The following is a 23,867-nucleotide window of genomic DNA, read 5'->3' on the forward strand; positions in this document are numbered from 1 at the left end:
CTTTGAAGAAAATACACAGTACTGGAGTAACTCAACGGGCCAGGCAGCATCCGTGGAGGGAATGGATAGGCGACCATTTGGGATGGGGCACTTCTTCAGACCGATTGGTACAAAGGAGAGTGCGTGTGGGGCGGTGGCGCAGCGGTAGAGCTGCTGCCTTACAGCGCCAGAGACCCGGGTTCAATCCTGACCACCGGTGCTGTCTGTTCGGAGTTTGTACGTGCTTCCTGTGACCCTTTGGGTTTCCACCTCCCCTCTTTCCAACTCTCCGAGCTTCCCCCAAACCTACTCTCCCTCTCACAGACCCTCTTCCGAAACTGCCCCCCCATCCATCTCAGTGGCTCTCTCTCTGATTGACCCCCTTCCCCGACCCTCTCTCTCAAAGACCCTACCCCCTCAGAAGGCAGTGGAGGCCAATTCTCTGAATGCATTCAAGAGAGAGCTAGATGGAGCTCTTAAGGATAGCGGAGTCAGGGGGTACGGGGAGAAGGCGGGAACGGGGTACTGATTGAGAATGATCAGCCATGACCACATTGAATGGCGGTGCTGGCTCGAAGGGCCGAATGGCCTACTCCTGCACCTATTGCCTATTGTCCTCAACCTTCAGCACAGCTCTGAGATGTAACGGTTTCAGCAGCAAAACCAAAACCTCTGGTATCTTCCTCCCTGTCTCGATTGTGGTTTACCTTAGTCCCAAAGTGAACAGGAAACCGAGACGCAAACTAGGTCAGTCATCATGGGCAGGAAACAACTGCAGGTGCTGGTTTAAATCGGAGAATAGGCACAAAATGCTGGAGTAACTCAGCGAGCCAGGCAGCATCTCTGGAGAGAAGGAGAAGACTCTGATGAAGGGTCTCGACCCGAAAATGTCACCCATTCCTTCTGTCCAGAGATGCTGCCTGTCCTGCTGAGTTACTCCAGAATTTGGTGTCTATCTTAGGTCAGCTGCCTTGCCTTGCAAAGCTGTTTGCTGCTTGCTGAGGGGGTGATGGGACTGGGTAGAGGGGGCTTCTCTCCGTGTCTACCAGGGAGTGCATGACAGGTCAGTGCAGAGGGAGCTTCATTCATCTAACCCTTGCCCTGTGTTTAAAAAAAATATAATTGAAAATGCTTTATTTCAATTATACACAAATACAGAGTAGTAACAAAATCAAGGCTGCCATTTGGCACTTTACAATCAAACTGTTTAGTTTAGTTTGGAGATACAGCGCGGAAACGGGCCCTTCGGCCCATCGGGTCTGCACCGACCAGCGATCCACGCACATCTGTACGGAGTTTGTACGTTCTCCCCGTGACCTGCGTGGGTTTTCTCCAAGATCTTCGGTTTCCTCCCACACTCCAAAGACGTACAGGTATGTAGGTTAATTGGCTGGGTTAATTAAATGTAAAAATTGTCCCTAGTGTGTGTAGGATAGTGCTAATGTGCGGGGATCACTGGGCGGCGCGGACCCGGTGGGCCGAAGGGCATGTTTCCGCGCTGTATCTCTAAAAAAAATAAATTAACACTATCCCATACACACTAGGGATATTTCACGTTTCCACCATGCCAATTAACATACATACAATAGACAATTGGTGCAGGAGGAGGCCATTCGGCCCTTCGAGCCAGCATCGCCATTCACAATCAGTGATCATGGCTGACCATTCACAATCAGTACCCCGTTCCTGCCCTCTCCCCATACCCCCTGACTCTGCTACCATTAAGAGCTCTATCCAGCTCTCTCTTGAAAGCATCCAGAGAATTGGCCTCCACTGCCTTCTGCTGCAGGGAATTCAACAGATTCACAACTCTCTGAGTGAAAAAGTTTTTCCTCATCTCTGCTATAAATGGCCTACCCCTTATTCTTAAACTGTGGCCCCTGGTTCTGGACTCCAACATTGGGAACATGTTTCCTGCCTCCAGCGTGTCCAATCCCTTAATCATTTTTATATGTTTCAATAAGATCCCCTCTCATCCTTCTAAATTCCAGTGTATACAAGCCCAGTCGCTCCAGTCTTTCAACGTACGACAGTCCCGCCATTCCGGGAATTAACCTGGTGAATTGGAGGAAAGGTTTGATTTTAGCTATGGTTCGAAGTTGGAAGAAGCTGGCTTTTACCACAGCGTTGACTTGCTTATCAAATTTTAATGCAGAGTCAAATATCATGCTGAGGTTTTTGACATGCGGTTTGACTAGGCAGGATAGACTTCCAAGACTGCCTGTTATCAATTTGATGGAGTCGGGGGGGCCGAATAGGATGACCTCAGACTTGCTCTCATTTAATTGGAGGAAGTTCTGTGCCATCCAACATTTTATGTCTTCAAGGCAGTGTAAGAGGCTGTTTAAATTTGACTGGTTGTTGGGTTTCAGGGGGAGGTAAAGCTGAGTGTCATCGGCATAGCAGTGAAAAGAAATGCCGTGCCTTTGAATGATTTGGCCAAGGGGGAGCATGTATAGAGAGAAGAGAATGGGGCCTAGGATGGAGCCTTGTGGAACTCCACAGGAGAGGCTAGCTGGAGCAGAGGAATAACTGCCTATGTTGATGGCGAAACTCCTATCTTTGAGGTACGAAGCGAACCAGCTCAGGGCAGTGCCATCAATGCCAACCGCGTACTGGAGACGGTCAATAATGATGGTGTGGTCCACTGTATCGAACGCTGCGCTGAGGTCGAGAAGGAGCAGGATTGCACAGTCGCCGGTGTCGATGGCGAGAAGCAGGTCGTTGTGTACCTTCAACAAGGCAGACTCTGTGCTGTGGTGGGCTCTGAAACCTGACTGGAAACTTTCCAGGATGGTGTTTTGGTGCAGGTAGGGCACTATTTGGTTTAGGATTGCCTTTTCAAGGACTTTTGACAGGAATGGCAGTTTGGAAATGGGTCTGTAGTTGCTAGGCAAGGTGGGGTCTAGGTTAGGTTTTTTCAGTAGGGGCTGGACCACCGCGTGCTTGAAACTGGTTGGAACAGTGCCAGTGGCCAGAGAACTGTTGATAATAGAGAGGATGCTGGGACCGGCTATTGCAATGACATCCTTCAGAAGGGCAGTGTGGGCAGGATCAAGGGGGCAGGTTGCAGGTTTCATAGCGGAGACAAGCTTTGCAAGGGAGGATAGAGTGACGGGTTGGAAGCAGTCCAATTTAGATGAACAGACTAGTGAGACAGCTAGGTCACGGGTGGGAGGGGAAATGTTCATTCTAATGTTCTCAACTTTGTTGGTGAAAAATTTAGCGAATTCTTCGCACTTAGCAGGGGACCCAACTAAGCTGGTACTGAGGGCGGGACATATGTCAGAGGTAATTGTTCTAAATAGGACCTTGGAGTTATGAGAGTTTTTGGAAATAAGGTCGGAGAAGTATTGTGCTCTAGCAGACTTTACTGCTTCCTGGTATTTGAGAAGATTGTTTCTCAGAATTTCGAAGGAAATTTGAAGCTTGTCACATTTCCACCTCCTTTCTGATTTTCTGCACTCCCTTCTTAGGGCTTTGGTGGAGTCATTGAGCCATGGCCGACCTTTGGGCTTAGGCTTTTTCATTTTAAGGGGAGCGATAGAATCCAGGATGGAAGAGCAAGTGATATTAAATAAAGAGGCGAGATCCTCAGTGCTGAGATGGGGGGGAGAGGCCTCAATAGTGCAGATGTTGGGGGCAGCTGTGAGAGCCTCGGAGAATTTACTGGCAGTCAATGAATTTATGTCGCGGGAGTAGCGAACAGGGAGATGAGATTTTGCGGGAGATAAAGGCAGAGATGCGTCAAAAATGATAGCGCTGTGGTCCGATAGACAGGCTTCAGTAGTTTCAATGTTGTTGATTGGGAATCCGGACGATAACACTAGGTCGAGAGTATGGCCTAACTTGTGAGTGGGTCCCGTGGTGTGAAGAGTCAGATTGAAGGACTCAACCAGGTGCATAAATTCACTCACAAGAGGCTTAGTGGGACAGCAAACATGAATATTAAAGTCACCAAGAATCATGATCCGGTCAAATTTGGGCAAAATGCTAGAAATCAGATCAGCAAATTGGGTGATGAAGTCCTTATGCATTTTTGGTGGGCGATACACAAGAACAATTAAGAGGGGATAGGCTAGGCCTACTTTAATTAGTTGCACCTCGAAACTGGAGAAATGATCAGCGTTCAGGAGGCGGCAGTTGAAATGTTTCTTAAACACAGTGGCTAAGCCCCCACCGCGTCCGGAGATCGTCTATTTATCTATGTATCCCACCTTGTCCCCCTGCCCTCAACCTCTCCTCTTCTGCCTGCCCTCCTTTCCCACCCCTCCACCCTCCTCCCCTCCCACACCCCCCCTCCTCATTTTCCCCGTTACTTCTCCTCCGCAAACACCTCCCTCCCCCCCCATAACCCGCCCTTCCCCTTTTTCCTCCCTCTTCCCTGTCCAGGTTGGGACCAGGCCGCGTCTCCATGGAGACGGGCCCCACCGTTGCCCCCCCTCTCCCCCCTCCTCCGGTCGCCATGGTTACTCACCCCTTCTCCCCGCTTCCTGCTCCAGCGCTGGCCCGCCCTCGCGCCCAACCACACGTCACTGGCCGGCGCCGCTATTCCGCCCCGTCGCACCCGACACGTGACACCAGACCCCCATTCCCCGCCCCGACACGTGACACCAGACCCCCATTCCCCGCCCCCGACACGTGACACCAGATCTCCATTCAACCCGCTCCCGACACGTGACAGTTGTCTCCGTCCACACCCCCTTTCCCCCCGGCACGTGACAGGAGCAGGGAGGTTCTGCTGCAGTTGTACAGGGCCTTGGTGAGACCGCACCTGGAGTATTGTGTACAGTTTTGGTCTCCTAATCTGAGGACAGACATTCTAGCCTTAGAGGGAGTACAGAGAAGGTTCACCAGATTGATCCCTGGGATGGCAGGACTTTCATATGAAGAAAGACTGGATAGACTGGGCTTGTACTCGCTGGAATTTAGAAGACTGAGGGGGGAACTTATAGAAACATATAAAATTCTTATGGGGTTGGAGAGGCTAGATGCGGGAAGATTGTTCCCGATGTTGGGGAAGTCCAGAACTAGGGGTCACAGCTTAAGGATGAGGGGGAAGTCTTTTAGGACCGAGATGAGAAAACATTTCTTCACACAGAGAGTGGTGAGTCTGTGGAATTCTCTGCCACAGAAGGTAGTTGAGGCCAGTTCATTGGCTATATTTAAGAGGGAGTTAGATGTGGCCCTTGTGGCTAAAGGGATCAGGGGGTATGGAGAGAAGGCAGGTACAGGTTACTGAGCTGGATGATCAGCCATGATCATATTGAATGGCGGTGCAGGCTCGTAGGGCCGAATGGCCTACTCCTGCACCTATTTTCTATGTTTCTAACAGGCTCATCCGACCACCTGCCCACGGCACGTGACAGCAGAGTGACGTAACTCAGGGCGCTCCCATTGTCCTGCCCTCCGCACGTGACAAGGGCCCCCGTTCCCCCAGTCTCATCCCTGCTTCAAAGATTGGCATCTCTTTGAAGCTTTGGTCATGGGGATGAACATAAGTTGCAGAAGTGAAGTTCCAGGAAGTTATCCACAGTTCCATTCAACAAAACAGTTGTGTTTATTTCTAAATCATTCTGTTCAGTGAAAAGGGATAGACAAACAGCCGTGTTTAAACGTGTTCATTCATTAAAAATTCTCCTGGGAGCCCTTGACTTGGTCACCCAACCTACGCCTGGACTGACAGTGGGAGCTTCACATGTTTCAGTGTCCCATCTGCAAAGACCACAGCACTCACTTTGTCCAACTCACTGGTGAGGCTGCACTCGAGAATATTATGTTCAAAAGGACACAAAGTGCTGGAGTAACTCAGCGGGTCACAAGTGATAGGAGCAGAATTGGGACATTTAGATTTAGAGATACAGCGCAGAAACAGGCCCTTCGGCCCACCGGCTCCACGCAGCACATTAAAATTATTCTTCCACCCACTAGGAACAATTTTTACATTTGCCCAGCCAATTAACCTACAAACCCGTACGTCTTCGGAGTGTGGGAGGAAACCGAAGATCTCGGAGAAAATCCACGCAGGGCACTGGGAGAACGTACAAACTCCGTACAGTACAGCACCCGTAGTCAGGATCAAACCTGAGTCTCCGGCGCTGCATTCGCTGTAAGGCAGCAACTCTACCGCTGCGCCATCATTCGGCCTATTGTCTACTCCGCCATTCAATTATGGCTGATCTATCTCTCCCTCCTAACCCCATTCTCCTGCCTTCTCCCCATAACCTCTGATACCCGAAATAATCAAGAATCTATCTATTTCTGCCGTAAAAAACATCCACTGATGGCCTCCACAGCCATCTGTGGCAAAGAATTCCACAGACTCACTACCCTCTGGCAAAATGAAAATTCTGCTCATCTCCTTCATAAAGAAAATTCTTCAATTCTGAGGCTATGACCTCTAGACCTACACATTCCCACTGGTGGAAACATCATCTCCACTATATCCAAGCCTTTCATTATTTACTATGTTTTGATGAGGTCCCCCCGCATTCTTCTAAACTCCAGCGAGCACAGGCCCAGTGCAGTCAAACGCTCATCAGGCAGCATCTCTGGAGAACATGGATAGGCGACGTTTCGGACTCAATCTGAAATGTCACCTATTGAGGTTCTCCGGTGATGCTGCCTACTCAATTATTCAAATATTCCTTACACACAGTCAAGCCTGATGCACCAATTAAGTCATACAATAGACAATAGACAATAGGTGCAGGAGTAGGCCATTCAGCCCTTCGAGCCAGCACCGCCATTCAATGCGATCATGGCTGATCACTCTCAATCAGTACCCCGTTCCTGCCTTCTCCCCATACCCCCTCACTCCGCTATCCTTAAGAGCTCTATCCAGCTCTCTCTTGAAAGCATCCAACGAACTGGCCTCCACTGCCTTCTGAGGCAGAGAATTCCACACCTTCACCACTCTCTGACTGAAAAAGTTCTTCCTCATCTCCGTTCTAAATGGCCTACCCCTTATTCTTAAACTGTGGCCCCTTGTTCTGGACTCCCCCAACATTGGGAACATGTTTCCTGCCTCTAATGTGTCCAATCCCCTAATTATCTTATATGTTTCAATAAGATCCCCCCTCATCCTTCTAAATTCCAGTGTATACAAGCCCAATCGCTCCAGCCTTTCAACATACGACAGTCCCGCCATTCCGGGAATTAACTTAGTGAACCTACGCTGCACGCCCCCCATAGCAAGAATATCCTTCCTCAAATTTGGAGACCAAAACTGCACACAGTACTCCAGGTGCGGTCTCACCAGGGCCCGGTACAACTGTAGAAGGACCTCTTTGCTCCTATACTCAACTCCTCTTGTTACGAAGGCCAACATTCCATTGGCTTTCTTCACTGCCTGCTGTACCTGCATGCTTCCTTTCATTGACTGATGCACTAGGACACCCAGATCTCGTTGAACTCCCCCTCCTCCTAACTTGACACCATTCAGATAATAATCTGCCTTTCTATTCTTACTTCCAAAGTGAATAACCTCACACTTATCTACATTAAACTGCATCTGCCATGTATCCGCCCACTCACACAACCTGTCCAAGTCACCCTGCAGCCTTATTGCATCTTCCTCACAATTCACACTACCCCCCAGCTTAGTATCATCTGCAAATTTGCTCATGGTACTTTTAATCCCTTCGTCTAAGTCATTAATGTATATCGTAAATAGCTGGGGTCCCAGCACCGAACCTTGCGGTACCCCACTGGTCACTGCCTCCCATTCCGAAAGGGACCCATTTATCCCCACTCTTTGCTTTCTGTCTGTCAACCAATTTTCTATCCATGTCAGTACCCTACCCCCAATACCATGTGCCCTAATTTTGCCCACTAATCTCCTGTGTGGGACCTTGTCGAAGGCTTTCTGAAAGTCGAGGTACACCACATCCACTGACTCTCCCTTGTCAATTTTCCTAGTTACATCCTCAAAAAATTCCAGTAGATTTGTCAAGCATGATTTCCCCTTCGTGAATCCATGCTGACTCGGAATGATCCCGTTACTGCTATCCAAATGCTCAGCAATTTCGTCAATCCACCGGAACTGATCCTGAATCTATAGAACATTGAAAAATGATCTCCAATGCTTCCACTATTTCTAGAGCCACCTCCATAAGTACCCTGGGATGCAGACCATCAGGCCCTGGGGATTTATCAGCCTTCAGTCCCATCAGTCTACCCAAAACCATTTCCTGCCTAATGTGGATTTCCTTCAGTTCCTCCATCACCCGAGGTTCTCCGACCCCTAGAACATTTGGGAGATTGTGTGTATCTTCCTCAGTGAAGACAGATCCAAAGTAACGGTTTAACTCGTCTGCCATTTCTTTGTTCCCCATAATAAATTCCCCTGTTTCTGTCTTCAAGGGACCCACATCGTGTGGAAACGGGCCCAACAGCCCAACTTGCCCATCTCAACGAACATGCCCCATCTACACTAGTCCTACCTGCCCCACATTTGGTCCACGACCCTCTGAACCTTTCCTATCCATGTTCCTGTCCAACTGTCTTTTAAACTTTAGATATAATAGACAATAGACAATAGACAATAGGTGCAGGAGTAGGCCATTCAGCCCTTCGAGCCAGCACCGCCATTCAATGCGATCATGGCTGATCACTCTCAATCAGTACCCCGTTCCTGCCTTCTCCCCATACCCCCTCACTCCGCTATCCTTAAGAGCTCTATCCAGCTCTCTCTTGAAAGCATCCAACGAACTGGCCTCCACTGCCTTCTGAGGCAGAGAATTCCACACCTTCACCACCCTCTGACTGAAAAAGTTCTTCCTCATCTCCGTTCTAAATGGCCTACCCCTTATTCTTAAACTGTGGCCCCTTGTTCTGGTCTCCCCCAACATTGGGAACATGTTATCTGCCTCTAATGTGTCCAATCCCCTAATTATCTTATATGTTTCAATAAGATCCCCCCTCATCCTTCTAAATTCCAGTGTATACAAGCCCAATCGCTCCAGCCTTTCAACATATGACAGTCTCGCCATTCCGGGAATTAACCTAGTGAACCTACGCTGCACAGCGTCAGGGTTCAATCCTGACTACGGGTGCCGTCTGCACAGAGTTTGTACGTTCTCAGTGTGACCGCATGGGTTTCCTCCAGGTGATCTGGTTTCCACCCACATTTCAAGACGTGCAGATTTGTAGGTTAATTGGCTCCGTTAAGAAATTTAAAACGTCCCCATTGTGTATGATAGTGTTGATGGTAATGGTCATAGTGTTGATGGTTCGGCATGGACTAGGTGGGCTGAAGGGCCTGTTTCCGATCTGCACCTCTGAAATGAACTAAACTATACGAAACTAAGTCCATCCAATGGAGCGGATGTCACTGGAGTTTAACAATTCACCTGAACGTCAGCATCTCATTCCCCCAGCACCCCACAGGGATGGTCACCCTTGGTAAACGTAAATTTCCTGAGCAGTCTGTGACCCATAGCACTGTGGACATAGTGCTATATTTAAACCCCACAGCGCTGTGCCCATAGTATACTGCCCAAGCTGCTGAATGCGGACGTTTTCTGTTGTTTTGTTGACAGTATATGCTCAGTCTCACATTCCAATCACCCAATCAACTGGATGAAGTAAAAAAAAAACACAGATCCTGAAAATCCGAATGGAAAGACCATTCATCGTCCTCGCAACATGGACCCACTACAGTTCGCATACCGTCCGAACAGGTCCACGGATGATGCGGTCTCCCAGGTTCTGCACACCGCTCTCTCTCATCTGGACAGCCAGGGGGGCTATGTGATGATGCTGTTCATTGACTTTAGTTCAGCTTTTAACACAATAGTCCCCAGCAGACTGGCTGAGAAGCTGCTGGAACTGGGGATTAGCACCCCTCTGTGTGCCTGGGTCCTGGATTTTCTCACCGCCAGGCCCCAAGTGGTCAGGATGGGGGAATACACATCTAGCTCCCTCAGTCTGAACATAGGATCCCCCCATGGTTGCGTCCTTAGCCCCCTACTGTACTCCCTGTACACACATGATTGTGGGGCCAGGTTCAGCTCAAACTCCATCATCAAGTTTGCTGATGACACTGTGGTGGTGGGCCGGATCTCCGACAACGATGAGAAGGCCTACCAGGAGGAGGTGGCTGATCTGGCACTCTGGTGTCAGGACAATAGCCTCCTCTTGAATGTCACTAAAACTAAGGAGTTGATTGTGGACTTTAGAAGGGCTAAACATCCAAGGACGTACACGCCACTGGAGATAAATGGGTCTACTGTGGATAGGGTGAGCAGTTTTAAATACTTGGGAGTCCACATTACAGAGGATCTGACGTGGGCAACGCACATTGCCGCACTGGTGGGTAAGGCAAAGCAACGCCTTTACCACGTTAGACAGCTGAGGAAATTCAGAGTGTCTCTGGGGATCCTTCATTGCTTCTACTCTGGGGCTGTAGAGAGCATCCTGTCCGGCAACATTACAGTCTGGTTTGGGAACAGCTCTGCCCAGGACAGGATGGCCCTGCAGAGAGTAGTGCGTTCGGCAGAACGCACCATGGGAACTACACTCGTCCCTCTGCAGGACCTATACATCAGGAGGTGCAGATCCAGAGCAAGCAAGATCATGAGGGACCCCTGTAAGGGCTCAAATTCAGCGTAGCCATGTGGGTTTTATTGCAGGGGTGTAAAAAAGGTGTAAAAGCTCCAGCTCGATTATGTTGCCAGGACATCCTGTTTATGGCTAAGGGTATCCTTTGATATGGGCAACTGGCTTTAAGGCTTTGATGGTTAGCCATCCTTTGAAGTGTTAAGAAGAACAACTTGCCATATGGACTGCCCTTTGTTCCCAAGAAAGAAGAGGTCACGATGGACACAACGGACACGGAGGTCCCGAAAGACACATAAAGATTTATAGGACATTGTAAAACTTGCCATATAAGGTAGCAACAGGAAATGTACTGGCACATGTATTTCGGGTATAAATGTGTGTAATTGTTAGCATTCGGAGAGAGAGACTACACTGGCTTCCTAAGCGTTTCTAAACGCTTCGGTTTCTAGACTCTCTCCCACCTGGGTGAGTAGAATAAAGAGGTTAAACGAATTCGGTTGTTTTTTCTAATAGGCCACAGACTACAACATTTGTCGTAGTCGGCAGGATCTCTTTGGCACCGTCAACCACGAACGACTAAGCGTCATCGGTGGCTGAAACACGTCCGAAGGGGACAGAGTGCACTTCTCGACCGTTGTTCGAGACCCCGGACGTTGACGTTTTTCAGACACTGAAGTCCCTCGTTTGGGGTTGATTTCGTGTTCAACTGAGATTCACGGACGAACCGATAAGGAAAAGGACAAGGATAAGGATAAGGATAAGGATAAGGTTCCGGATTTGGAAGGTAAGGGACGGTCACTCTTGTTGTCATTGTCTTGGTCTGGGAGCAATTAATATTTATTGGTAATATTTATTGGTAGTATTTATTGGTAACATATTTTCGGGTAATTGGCAATCAGACATATGGGACAGTCTTTGGATAAGAGTGATGGCGGTGCCCCGGTACAACACATGTGTTATTTATTTATTTGCTTCGTTAATGAAAAGATTGGGAAACGAGGCCTGGCCAGTAGGAGGTACATGGAATATAGAGACTATCAAAGAGGGGGTGCAGAAGCGCCATCAGGAGGCGAGGGAGCGAAGTTGGAAGTAAGAATAGAAAGGCAGATTATTATCTGAATGGTGTCAAGTTAGGAGGAGGGTGAGTTCAACGAGATCTGGGTGTCCTAGTGCATCAGTCAATGAAAGGAAGCATGCAGGTACAGCAGGCAGTGAAGAAAGCCAATGGAATGTTGGCCTTCATAAATAGGAGCAAAGAGGTCCTTCTGCAGTTGTACAGGGCCCTGGTGAGACCGCACCTGGAGTACTGTGTGCAGTTTTGGTCTCCAAATTTGAGGAAGGATATTCTTGCTATGGAGGGCGTGCAGCGTAGGTTCACTAGGTTAATTCCCGGAATGGCGGGACTGTCGTATGTTGAAAGGCTGGAGCGATTGGGCTTGTATACACTGGAATTTAGAAGGATGAGGGGGGATCTTATTGAAACATATAAGATAATTAGGTGATTGGACACATTAGAGGCAGATAACATGTTCCCAATGTTGGGGGAGTCCAGAACAAGGGGCCACAGTTTAAGAATAAGGGGTAGGCCATTTAGAACGGAGATGAGGAAGAACTTTTTCAGTCAGAGGGTGGTGAAGGTGTGGAATTCTCTGCCTCAGAAGGCAGTGGAGGCCAGTTTGTTGGATGTTTTCAAGAGAGAGCTGGATAGAGCTCTTAAGGATAGCGGAGTGAGGGGGTATGGGGAGAAGGCAGGAACGGGGTACTGATTGAGAGTGATCAGCCATGATCGCATTGAATGGCGGTGCTGGCTCGAAGGGCTGAATGGCCTACTCCTGCACCTATTGTCTATTGTCTATAAAATGCAAGTAGTAGAGGGATATCAGTGTGTGATAGGTTGGGAATACCGAAAACATGCGATATTTTGCCAACGGAATGTAAGGTGTATGATCTAAGACTTGACCGTGATACCCGAGCTCGAGATGAATTTAAACCCGGTACCAAAGGGATATATCCCGCCCAACAACAACAAAAGTCAGAGTCCGAACCACTGGAAGGCATAGCGGCTATATTAGGTAATCAGGAATCCGAGGGTGACGAGGAACCCTGGACGTGTCCGATCCCCACAGCCCCACAGGCAGAGCCACCGGCTGCGGTGGTGCCAGTCCCGGTTCTACCCACCCGGCAGAATATTGGGGACTACCCCCCCGATTATGAGGCAGCATCAGGGAATATGGATAGGTCCCAGACAACCGTTGGTGAAAGGGTTAGGTTGCGCCACGGACAAGAATCCGCACGATCGGCGCTAGAGATTGAGGATACTGCCCACCCTAGCTTTTTTCAGTGCACCTCATGCTGCCCAGCAGGTTGAATTATTTGCCCTCACACGGGCCTGCCACCTTTGCGCTGACCAATGTGCTAATATTTACACCGACTCACGATATGCTTTTGGGGTTGCACATGATTTTGGTACCCTGTGGCAGCACAGGGGCTTTTTGACTGCAGCAGGCACTCCTATTAAAAATGCCCTGTTTGTCCGAAATCTACTAGCGAGTTTAACACTCCCGAAAATCTTGGCTGTCATTAAATGTAATTCGCATACATCTGTCAAGGATCCCATTTCTTTCGGGAATGCATTGACTGACACATTGGCACGCACAGAGGCCCTGACCCCTACCATTTTAGTTTCTTCAGGGAACAACAGCAGTTTTCTGCAACTATCGCTATGCCCAGTGTTTCGGAATTCTGCCAGCTTCAGGGGGACGCCCCCGAGGCTGAGAGACACCAGTGGAGCCAGGATGGGTGTTCCCCTCGCGAATCTAACTCGCTTTGGGTTACTGCCTCTGGCAAAGTTTGTGTCCCTAACGCGCTTTTACCTGTTTTGTTGTTGCATTATGTGCACTCTCTTACCTATGCTGGTAAGGGGGGAATGGTGGATGTAATAAATGCTACATGGTATCACCCCAAAATACATTGGGGTTTACAAATTGATTTTATTGAATTGCCACGTGTACATAGTTATAAGTATTGCTTAGTTATTGTTGATGTGTTTAGCTGATGGATTGATTTTGCTATTGATGTTGCTATTTTGCTATTGTTACTCCTGCTATTAGGGGAAGTGCACTCAAGAATTATATGGTATTGTGGTCAATCTGTATTTACTCCATGACATTTATGTAAAGACGATCAGATGATGTGCAGAGGAGACAAAGGCACAATACCCTGGAAGGCAGAAAGAATAGGACCCTGCTCAGGATAGTTTAATGGTTTAATAAGACCAGAGCTAAACAATTGAGAGACCAAGCCTATTGGGTTGTACCCTGTGGACATGCTTTGTGCCAGTTTAATTTCCAATGCCTGACAGATGAATTTAGTTTTCCATGTAAGAAGTAGCAGCCGTATCAGGGTCGATCTAGACGAACTCGAGGGTTACATCAGTCGTCCCTACGAGAGGAGATGAGGGGAAGAATAGACTGGGAAAAATTGGAGGTTACATGGGAATTTTTTTTTTGTCTTTCAGTCCAGATATTTTAAAATTCATGTTACAAGTTGACAAAACTTTTAATCAGGCGTAGCAACTTCATGGTGAACTATTTTATGGATAACACCTTTCCTTACTCCTATTCCGTGCACGCTTTATTATTGACTTATTTACTGCCTAGTATTGAGAGCGATAACCATTTGATCGGAGGGTGAGCTGGTGCTTTAGAACACCAGGTCTGCCCGGTTCTTTTTGAATCACTCACAGAGCCCTGGCCCCAATAATTGGTGTACGGATTATGATAACCGACCAGATGACTGTGGATTTCAATGTTTTAATGGGTGGTCCTTGAGACCCTATCTTAATCAAACACAGGAGAATTGGCCCCGGATACAAGTTAATTCTCCTCATGACTCTCCAGAAACACCAATAAATACAACTTGTTTCTGTAGAATGGGATCTAAACCAAATGAAGTTAGCCTGTCTGTGGGATTCAGCACATGCACCCATATCAGTACTGCAGTTCCCCCAAGACCTCTTAATGGGACTTACTTAATATGTGGGAGCTGAGCATATGTCTGGTCACCAGGACTTTCGCCACGGTATGATCAGGGGTCTTATGAGACCTGGACAGGGTGCTGTTATCTAGCTTTTGTAATCCCACATTTACGAATCATAAATCATCTTCTACAGCATCCAGAGCTCTAAACGAGCTGTATCGGAGTTTGAGGGGTTTTGGTGGCTAATATTCCCGAGATGGGGAACCGCTCGGGCGGGAACTGAAATTTGAAACTTAGCTAGTGCCCTGGAACAATTAGCAAATTGTACCGCTGATGGACTGTACGAGACTCAGGAACAAATAGGCCAGTTAACAACTGAAATGATGGCCCTGCGTCTTGTCGCACTCCAGAATCGTATGGCTCTAGATTTCCTGCTAGCCGAGAGAGGGGGTACCTGTGCTATGATAGAGCAAGAATGTTGTACATTTGTACCAGATGTATCCTCTAATATCACCAATATCGCGGGGCATGTGAAGGAGGTTATAGAAAGAGCATTTAGCGTTTGAGCCCTCTGAGGGGGCGCTGTGAACTGTTTATGTATGTGCTGTTATGTTTGTGTGCCATTGTATGTTTGTTCTTAGTACCTGAACTGATGTACAGCGCTTTGGTCAATGTGGGTTGTTTTTAGATGTGTTATACAAATAAAATTGACTTGACTTGACTAAGAAAATAGGGGCAGATTTAGCCCAAGATCGAATTAATGCTTCAGGATGGGATTGGTTTGGTTTAGGATAATTGTGGGGGCTGATTCTCCATTATGGCAGTATCATTGCGTTAATTGTTGTGATTCTGTTAATCTGTTATTGCTTCGGTCCATGTATATGCCAAATATTTGTCAATCAACCACTTTAAAAGACTGTGATTATAGTATAATCAAAGAGGGGATGTAAGGGCTCAAATTCAGCGTAGCCATGTGGGTTTTATTGCAGGGGTGTAAAAAAGGTGTAAAAGCTCCAGCTCGATTATGTTCCCCATTTTAAGCCATGCATGTGGTTTGGGCCGCAGGTGTGGTAACAGGTGACAAAAGTCACTTATTAAATCAGATTCCCTCTGTTTCTGCAATTGTCAAAGTTAATTCTCAAAGTTACAGCTGGTCTGTGGTCGCACCGCGTGGCGTTGCTGCCATCTAGTGGCGGGACCAAGAAGTCAAGTCAAGTCAAGTCAATTTATTTGTATAGCACATTTAAAAACAACCCACGTTGACCAAAGTGCTGCACATCTGACTAGGAAAAAAAAGAAACATACAGTTAACGCGTTTAAATGAACGGATCGACAGCTCTGATTCCACTTGCTGTTTATTTCTCTCTTCCCACATTTACATTCCCCCTGGTTTTATTTCCGCGCTCACTGGGGTTTTTTTACGAAGCGGAATTTGGGGATTAAATGGGAACCGTTCAGCGCCGACCTGTTGTCCACCGGGTTTCTGCCCCACAGCCCCTGAGCCCCGCTCCTGACGCCGGTCCCGGGACCCGACCCTTTTACACACCCGGAGCGGAACCGGAGCAGATTCTCAGCCAGTTTCCACCCCAATAAACCCCGAAGGATAAAGTTTCTCCGTGAATTTATTCCCAGTGAAGGTGTGGAGATGGGACTTGGTGTCCGCGTCGTAAAATGAAACTGTCCCGGACTCGAAACTGAGATAAACTCCCACCCTCCCGGGGATGGGACGGGCGGGGAGACGGGATGGAGGGGAGGTGAGTGCATCAAACCTGTCACCCCACCGCCTGATGCTCCAGACTCCAGTCTCCGGGGTCAGTGTGACCGATCTCTTCCTCTCCACAGACTCTGCGGCGACTCCCAGACTCCAGCCCCGAATCCCCGCCACCTCCACCTCCCAGTAATGTCTCCCCGATGTGAATCCCTCCGATCCCAGCACACACTCCCTGCCTGTAAACCTCTTCCCGGTGTCAGGGAGACTCCTCCTGGTCTGGGTCAGTCTCACCCTCTTCCGATCCTCAGACACCTCGAGCTCCGGAGCCGCTGTTTCCACATCCAGGGTGACGGAGACTGGGGGGAGAAGCAGAGAATCAGAGAGTCCCCGGGGGTCGGGGGGGAGACTCGGGCAGCGCGGCCCCGGGACCGGGGGAGAGGCCGCTCGGCCTCAGGCACAGGCGGGCGGACAACTGAAACCCTGCCCGGGGTTTCACCCCGACCACATCGGGTGGACAACAGACATCTCTCCCGGAGTTTTTATCCGGGGATGGAGAGGGGAATTTCGTGAGGTGGGGGAGGGTGGACGGGGAGGACGAGTGCGGAGAGTGAGGAGGATTGCGAGATTGCGGTGGGGATGGAGGAATGGAATGGGTTATTCAGATATGGTGGCAGATCGGAGCAGGTTGATATTGAGGTTAGCAGTAATTTGAGGTTGTTAAAGAGGAGGTAGAGGTGCGTGGTGGGGTCGTCATGATCACAGTGAGTGGGGGTAGACACGAGGGGCCAGATGACCTGCTCCTGTGTTTTTTGAGTGGAGGGTGAGACAAAGGGAAGGGTGGGTTTGTTAGTCAATTGGAGTGGGTGCAAAAGGGTTTACAACAACTTCATCAGGTCTGAAGGTCTGGGTTATCAGGTGAAGTTGGACAGTCATCAGGTCATAATGTCATCAATGAAAGTATTAGAATTAGGCCATTCGGCCCTTCAATTCTACTCCACCATTCAATCATGGCTGATCTATCTCTCCCTCCTAACCCCATTCTCCTGTCTTCTCCCCATAACCTCTGACATCCATACTAATCAAGAATCCAGCTATCTCTGCCTTAAAAATATCCACCGACTTGGCCACCACAGCCTTCTGTGGCAATGAATTCCACAAATTCAACACCCTCTGATTAAAAGCATTTCTCCTCATCTCCTTCCCAACGGAACATCCTTTAATTCTGAGGCTCTGACCTTTCGTCCCTTCCTGCCCAAACCACCCCATCCCCGGGCACATTCCCCTGCAACCACAGGAGATGCAACACCTGTCCCTTTACCTCCCCCCTCAACTCCATCCAATTTATCCCAAAGAGGAGGAAAGATTCCAAGAGGAGTAAGAGACACCCGTGGCTGACAAGGGAAGTCAAGGACAGCATAAAAATAAAAGAGCAGAAGTACAACAAAGCAAAGAAGAGAGGGAAGCCAGAGGATTGGGACTCTTTTAAAGAGCAACAGAAGATGACTAAGAAGGCAATACGTGGAGAAAAGATGAGGTACGAGGGTAAACTAGCCAATAATATAAAGGAGCATAGTAAAAGCTTTTTTAGGTATGTAAAGAGGAAAATAATAGTCAAGGCAAATGTGGGTCCCTTGAAGACAGAAGAGGGAGAATTTATTATGGGAAACAAGGAAATGGCAGACGAGTTGAACCGGTACTTTGGATCTGTCTTCACTAAGGAAGGTACAAGCAATCTCCCAGATGTTCTAGTGGGCAGAGATCCTAGGGTGACGGAGGAACTGAAGTAAATCCACATTAGGCAGGAAATGGTGTTGGGTAGCCTGATGGTCTGCATCCCAGAGTACTTAAGGAGGTGGCGCTAGAAATTGTGGACGCATTGGTGATCATTTTCCAATGATCTATAGATTCAGGATCAGTTCCTGTGGATTGGAGGTTAGCTAATGTTGTCCCACTATTTAAGAAAGGAGGGAGAGAGAAAACGGGAAATTATAGACCAGTTAGTCTGACATCAGTGGTGGGGAAGATGCTGGAGTCAATTATAAAAGACAAAATTGCGGAGCATTTGGATAGTAGTAACAGGATTGTTCCGAGTCAGCATGGATTTACGAGGGGGAAATTATGCTTGACTAATCTTCTGGGATTCTTTGAGGATGTAACCAGGAAAATTGACAGGGGAGAGCCGGTGGATGTGGTGCACCTTGACTTTCAGAAAGCCTTTGACAAGGTTCCACATAGGAGATTAGTGGGCAAAATTAGAGCACATGGTATTGGAGGTAGGGTACTGACATGGATAGAAAATTGGTTGACAGACAGAAAGAGTGGGGATAAATGCGTCCCTTTCAGATTGGCAGGAGGTAACTAGTGGAGTACCGCAAGGCTCGGTGCTGGGACCTTGTCAGTATTACAGTATAGCAAAGGGGATTACAGAGGCATGAGGCAGGAGCTAGCCAAAATTGACTGGAAGGAGGCCCTCGCAGGGAAGACGGTAGAACAGCAATGGCAGGTATTCCTGGGAATAATGCAGAGGTTGCAGGATCAATTTATCCCAAAGAGGCGGAAAGACTCTAAGGGGAGTAAGAGACACCTGTGGCTGACAAGGGAAGTCAAGGACAGCATAAAAATTAAGGAGAGGAAGTATAACATAGCAAAGAAGAGTGGGAAGACAGAGGATTGGGACTCTTTTAAAGAGGAACAAAGGTTAACTAAAAAGGCAATACGGGGAGAAAAGATGTGGTACGAGGGTAAACTAGCCAATAATATAAAGGAGGATAGCAAAAGTTTTTTTAGGTACGTGAAGAGGAAAAAAATAGTCAAGGCAAATGTGGGTCCCATGAAGACAGAAGCAGGGGAATTTATTATGGGGAACAAAGAAATGGCAGACGAGTTAAACCGTTACTTTGGATCTGTCTTCACTGAGGAAGATACACACAATCTCCCAAATGTTCTAGGGGCCAGAGAACCTAGGGTGATGGAGGAACTGAAGGAAATCCACATTAGGCAGGAAATGGTTTTGGGTAGACTGATGGGACTGAAGGCTGATAAATCCCCAGGGCCTGATGGTCTGCATCCCAGGGTACTTAAGGAGGTGGCTCTAGAAATAGTGGAAGCATTGGAGATCATTTTTCAATGTTCTATAGATTCAGGATAAGTTCCTGTGGATTGGAGGATAGCAAATGTTATCCCACTTTTTAAGAAAGGAGGGAGAGAGAAAACGGGAAATTATAGACCAGTTAGTCTGACATCAGTGGTGGGGAAGATGCTGGAGTCAATTATAAAAGACGAAATCGCTGAGCATTTGGATAGCAGTAACAGGATCATTCCGAGTCAGCATGGATTTACGAAGGGGAAATCATGCTTGACAAATATACTGGAATTTTTTGAGGATGTAACTAGGAAAATTGACAGGGGAGAGTCAGAGGATGTGGTGTACCTCGACTTTCAGAAAGCCTTCGACAAGGTCCCACATAGGAAATTAGTGGGCAAAATTAGACCACATGGTATTGGGGGTAGGGTACTGACATGGATAGAATATTGGTTGACAGACAGAAAGCAAAGAGTGGGGATAAATGGGTCCCTTTCGGAATGGCAGGCAGTGACCAGTGGGGTACCGCAAGGTTCGGTGCTGGGACCCCAGCTATTTACGATATACATTAATGACTTAGATGAAGGGATTAAAAGTACCATTAGCAAATTTGCAGATGATACTAAGCTGGGGGGTAGTGTGAATTGTGAGGAAGATGCAATAAGGCTGCAGGGTGACTTGGACAGGTTGTGTGAGTGGGCGGATACATGGCAGATGCAGTTTAATGTAGATAAGTGTGAGGTTATTCACTTTGGAAGTAAGAATAGAAAGGCAGATTATTATCTGAATGGTGTCAAGTTAGGAAGAGGGGATGTTCAACGAGATCTGGGTGTCCTAGTGCATCAGTCACTGAAAGGAAGCATGCAGGTACAGCAGGCAGTGAAGAAAGCCAATGGAATGTTGGCCTTCATAACAAGAGGAGTTGAGTATAGGAGCAAAGAGGTCCTTCTAAAGTTGTACCGGGCCCTGGTGAGACCGCACCTAGAGTACTGTGTGCAGTTTTGGTCTCCAAATTTGAGGAAGGATATTCTTGCTATTGAGGGCGTGCAGCGTAGGTTCACTAGGTTAATTCCCGGAATGGCGGGACTGTCGTATGTTGAAAGGCTGGAGCAATTAGGCTTGTATACACTGGAATTTAGAAGGATGAGGGGGGATCTTATTGAAACATATAAGATAATTAGGGGATTGGACACATTAGAGGCAGGAAACATGTTCCCAATGTTGGGGGAGTCCAGAACAAGGGGCCACAGTTTAAGAATAAGGGGTAGGCCATTTAGAACGGAGATGAGGAAGAACTTTTACAGTCAGAGAGTGGTGAAGGTGTGGAATTCTCTGCCTCAGAAGGCAGTGGAGGCCAGTTCGTTGGATGCTTTCAAGAGAGAGCTGGATAGAGCTCTTAAGGATAGCGGAGTGAGGAGGTATGGGGAGAAGGCAGGAACGGGGTACTGATTGAGAGTGATCAGCCATGATCGCATTGAATGGCGGTGCTGGCTCGAAGGGCTGAATGGCCTACTCCTGCACCTATTGTCTATTGTCTATTGCCACGTGTACATAGTTATAAGTATTGTTTAGTTATTGTTGATGTGTTTAGCCGATGGATTGAAGTGGTGCCAACGACTAATAATACAGCTACCACCACGGCAGCAGTTTTATTAAGGGAAATAGTACCACGGTTTTGATTACCATGTACATTAAGCTCGGACAATGGACCCCATTTCACGGCTAAAGTTAATGAGGAAATGTGCAAACAGTTGAATATCCGCCAGCAGTTCCACTGCGTACACCATCCACAGGCTGCAGGTATAGTGGAACGTGCAAATGGCACACTAAAAAATAAATTGGTCAAACTCCAAGAGGAGACTAAATTAAATTGGGTCCAAGTCCTGCCGATGGCATTATTCTCTATGCGTATAACCCCACACTCTACTACAGGTTTAACCCCAGCTGAGGTATTATACGAGAAACCACTCCGAACCCCTTGGGGGGCAGAGGGAAAGGGGTGCATCAACCTCCATGAACTGTACGACCTGGATGAGCGTTTAATTGAATATATGAAATTATTAACCCAATCTTTATCAGTCTAGCATTCTCAGGTCCGAGACGCCCAGAAACCACGGGATAACATGAGGCTAAGATGGGATTGTGGATTATATTGACCCTCGGTAGTCAGATAGAAGGACGAACCTCGGATCTCCGGCGAACCAATCGTTTCCTCTCTTTTTGTCAGACATATGCTACACAGGTGGAATGGTCTGCCTGTTGGGTGTGCGCCCCAGGTTTCAACACATGGAAAAAGCATGATGCCTCTTTACCCGGTCCCCTTCACTCCGAGTGAAGTCAGGTCTGCCCGGTTCTTTTTGAATCACTCACAGAACCCTGGCCCCAATAATTGGTGTACGGATTATGACAACCAATCAGATGACTGTGGATGTCAATGTTTTAATGGGTGGTCCTTGAGACCCTATCTTAATCAAACACAGGAGAATTGGCCCCGGATACAAGTTAATTTTCATCATGACTCTCCAGAAACACCAATAAATACAACCTGTTTCTGTAGAATGGGATCTAGACCAAATGAAGTTGGTGTGTCTGTGGGATTCAGCACATGCACCCATATCAGTACTGCAGTTCCCCCAAGACCTCTTAATGGGATTTACTTAATATGTGGGAGCTGGGCATATGTCTGGTTACCAGGACTTTCACCACAGTATGATCAGGGATCTTATGAGACCTGGACAGGGTGCTGTTATCTAGCTTTTGTAATCCCACATTTACGAATTATAAATCATCCTCTACAACATCCAGAGTGGAGCTCTAAACGAACTGTATCAGAGTTTGTGAGATTTTTGGTGGATAATATTCCCACGATGGGGAACCGCTCGGGCGGGAACTGAAATTAGAAACTTAGAAAATTAGCAAATTGTACCGCTGATGGACTGTACGAGACTCAGGAACAAATAGGCCAGTTAACAACTGAAATGATGGCCCTGCATCTTGTCGCTCTCCAGAATCGTATGGCCCTAGATTTCCTGCCAGCCGAGAAAGGGGGTACCTGTGCTATGATAGGGCAAGAATGTTGTACATTTGTACCAGATGTATCCTCCAATATTACCAATATCGCGGGGCATGTGAAGGAGGTTATAGAAAGAGCGTTTAGCGCTTGAGCCCTCTGAGGGGGCGCTGTGAACTGTTTATGTATGTGCTGTTATGTTTGTGTGCCATTGTATGTTTGTTCTTAGTACCTGAACTGGTGTACAGCACTTTGGTCAATGTGGGTTGTTTTTAAATGTGCTATACAAATAAAATTGACTTGGCTTGACTAGGAAAATAGGGGCAGATTTAGCCCAAGATCGAATTAATGCTTCAGGATGGGATTGGTTTGGTTTAGGATATTTGTGGGGGCCGATTCTCCATTATGGCAGTATCATTGTGTTAATTGTTGTGATTCTGTTAATCTGTTATTGCTTCGGCCCATGTATATGCCAAATATTTGTCAATCGGCCACTTTAAAAGACTGATTATAGCATAATCAAAGACGGGAATGTAAGGGCACACATTACGAATGTAGCCATGTGGGTTTTATTGCAGGGGTGTAAAAGGGGTGTGAAAGCTCCAGCTCGATTATGTTGCCAGGACATCCTGTTGTCAGCATGGAAGCGCGGTTTATGGCTAAGTGTATCCTTTGATATGGGCAACTGGCTTTAAGGCTTTGATGGTTAACCATCCTTTGATGGTTAAGGGGGACATTTGGCCATATAGTCTGCTCTTTGGTCCTGGGAATACCGAGGACATGTAGGACACGGAGGACACGGGGGTCCTAAAGGGCACATAAAGATTTATAGGACATTGTAAAACTTGCCATATAAGGTAGCAACGGAAATGTACTGGCACATGTATTACGGGTATAAAATGTGTGTAATTGTTAGCATTCGGGGAGACTACACTGGCTTCCTAAGCGTTTCTAAACGCTTCGGTTTCTAGACTCTCTCCCAACTGGGTGAGTAGAATAAAGAGGTTAAACAAATTCAGTTGTCTGCCTGTTTTTTCTAATAGGCCACGGACTACAACAGGAGCAGCTCTGGAGAGAAGGAATGGGTGACGTTTCAGGTCGAGGACCCTTCTTCAGACTGAAGAAGGGTCCAGACCTGAAACATCACCCATTCCTTCTCGACTGAGATGCTGCCTGTCCCGCTGAGTCACTCCAGCATTTTGTGTCTACTTTCGATTTAAACCTGCAACTGCAGTTCTTTCGTACACATCTTACTTCAAGATGTCAGAAACAAGAACAATGGAAAAGTTGTCAGCTTTACCTTGCTTGAAGTCATCAGATGTGTCTTTAAATGTTGTGTTGAATGAAACAGGGCAATGAAACTTTTCAATCGGCAAGGCCTCCTCTACCACCGACAGTGGTTTGGCTTCATCACGAACCCTGCGAATATTTAACAGCCGGTTATCAACTGAGCATGAGAAATGTTTTGAGTTGTTCCACGAAAACTTACAATGTTTCCATCAAGAGCATGTCCTACCTTCGCTTGCGACCAGCTTCCTCCTGAA

At 47.5% G+C, this 23,867-nt stretch overlaps 1 protein-coding gene across 1 annotated transcript in view; it reads right to left on the bottom strand.

The window, feature by feature from the left end:
- LOC144603146 (zinc-binding protein A33-like) overlaps window positions 1-23,867 on the bottom strand; it is an 88,129-nt gene that overhangs the window by 59,590 nt on the left and 4,672 nt on the right. Inside the window, exons 4-6 of the mRNA XM_078416307.1 lie at window positions 23,840-23,862; window positions 23,624-23,742; window positions 22,285-22,300 (exon numbers count right to left, since the gene is read on the bottom strand). Of these exons, the coding sequence (XP_078272433.1) occupies window positions 22,285-22,300; window positions 23,624-23,742; window positions 23,840-23,862 (158 nt within the window). The remainder of the gene's footprint in view (window positions 1-22,284; window positions 22,301-23,623; window positions 23,743-23,839; window positions 23,863-23,867) is intronic.

The sequence above is a fragment of the Rhinoraja longicauda genome, chromosome 19 (assembly GCF_053455715.1).
Source record: "Rhinoraja longicauda isolate Sanriku21f chromosome 19, sRhiLon1.1, whole genome shotgun sequence".
NCBI lineage: Eukaryota > Metazoa > Chordata > Chondrichthyes > Rajiformes > Arhynchobatidae > Rhinoraja > Rhinoraja longicauda.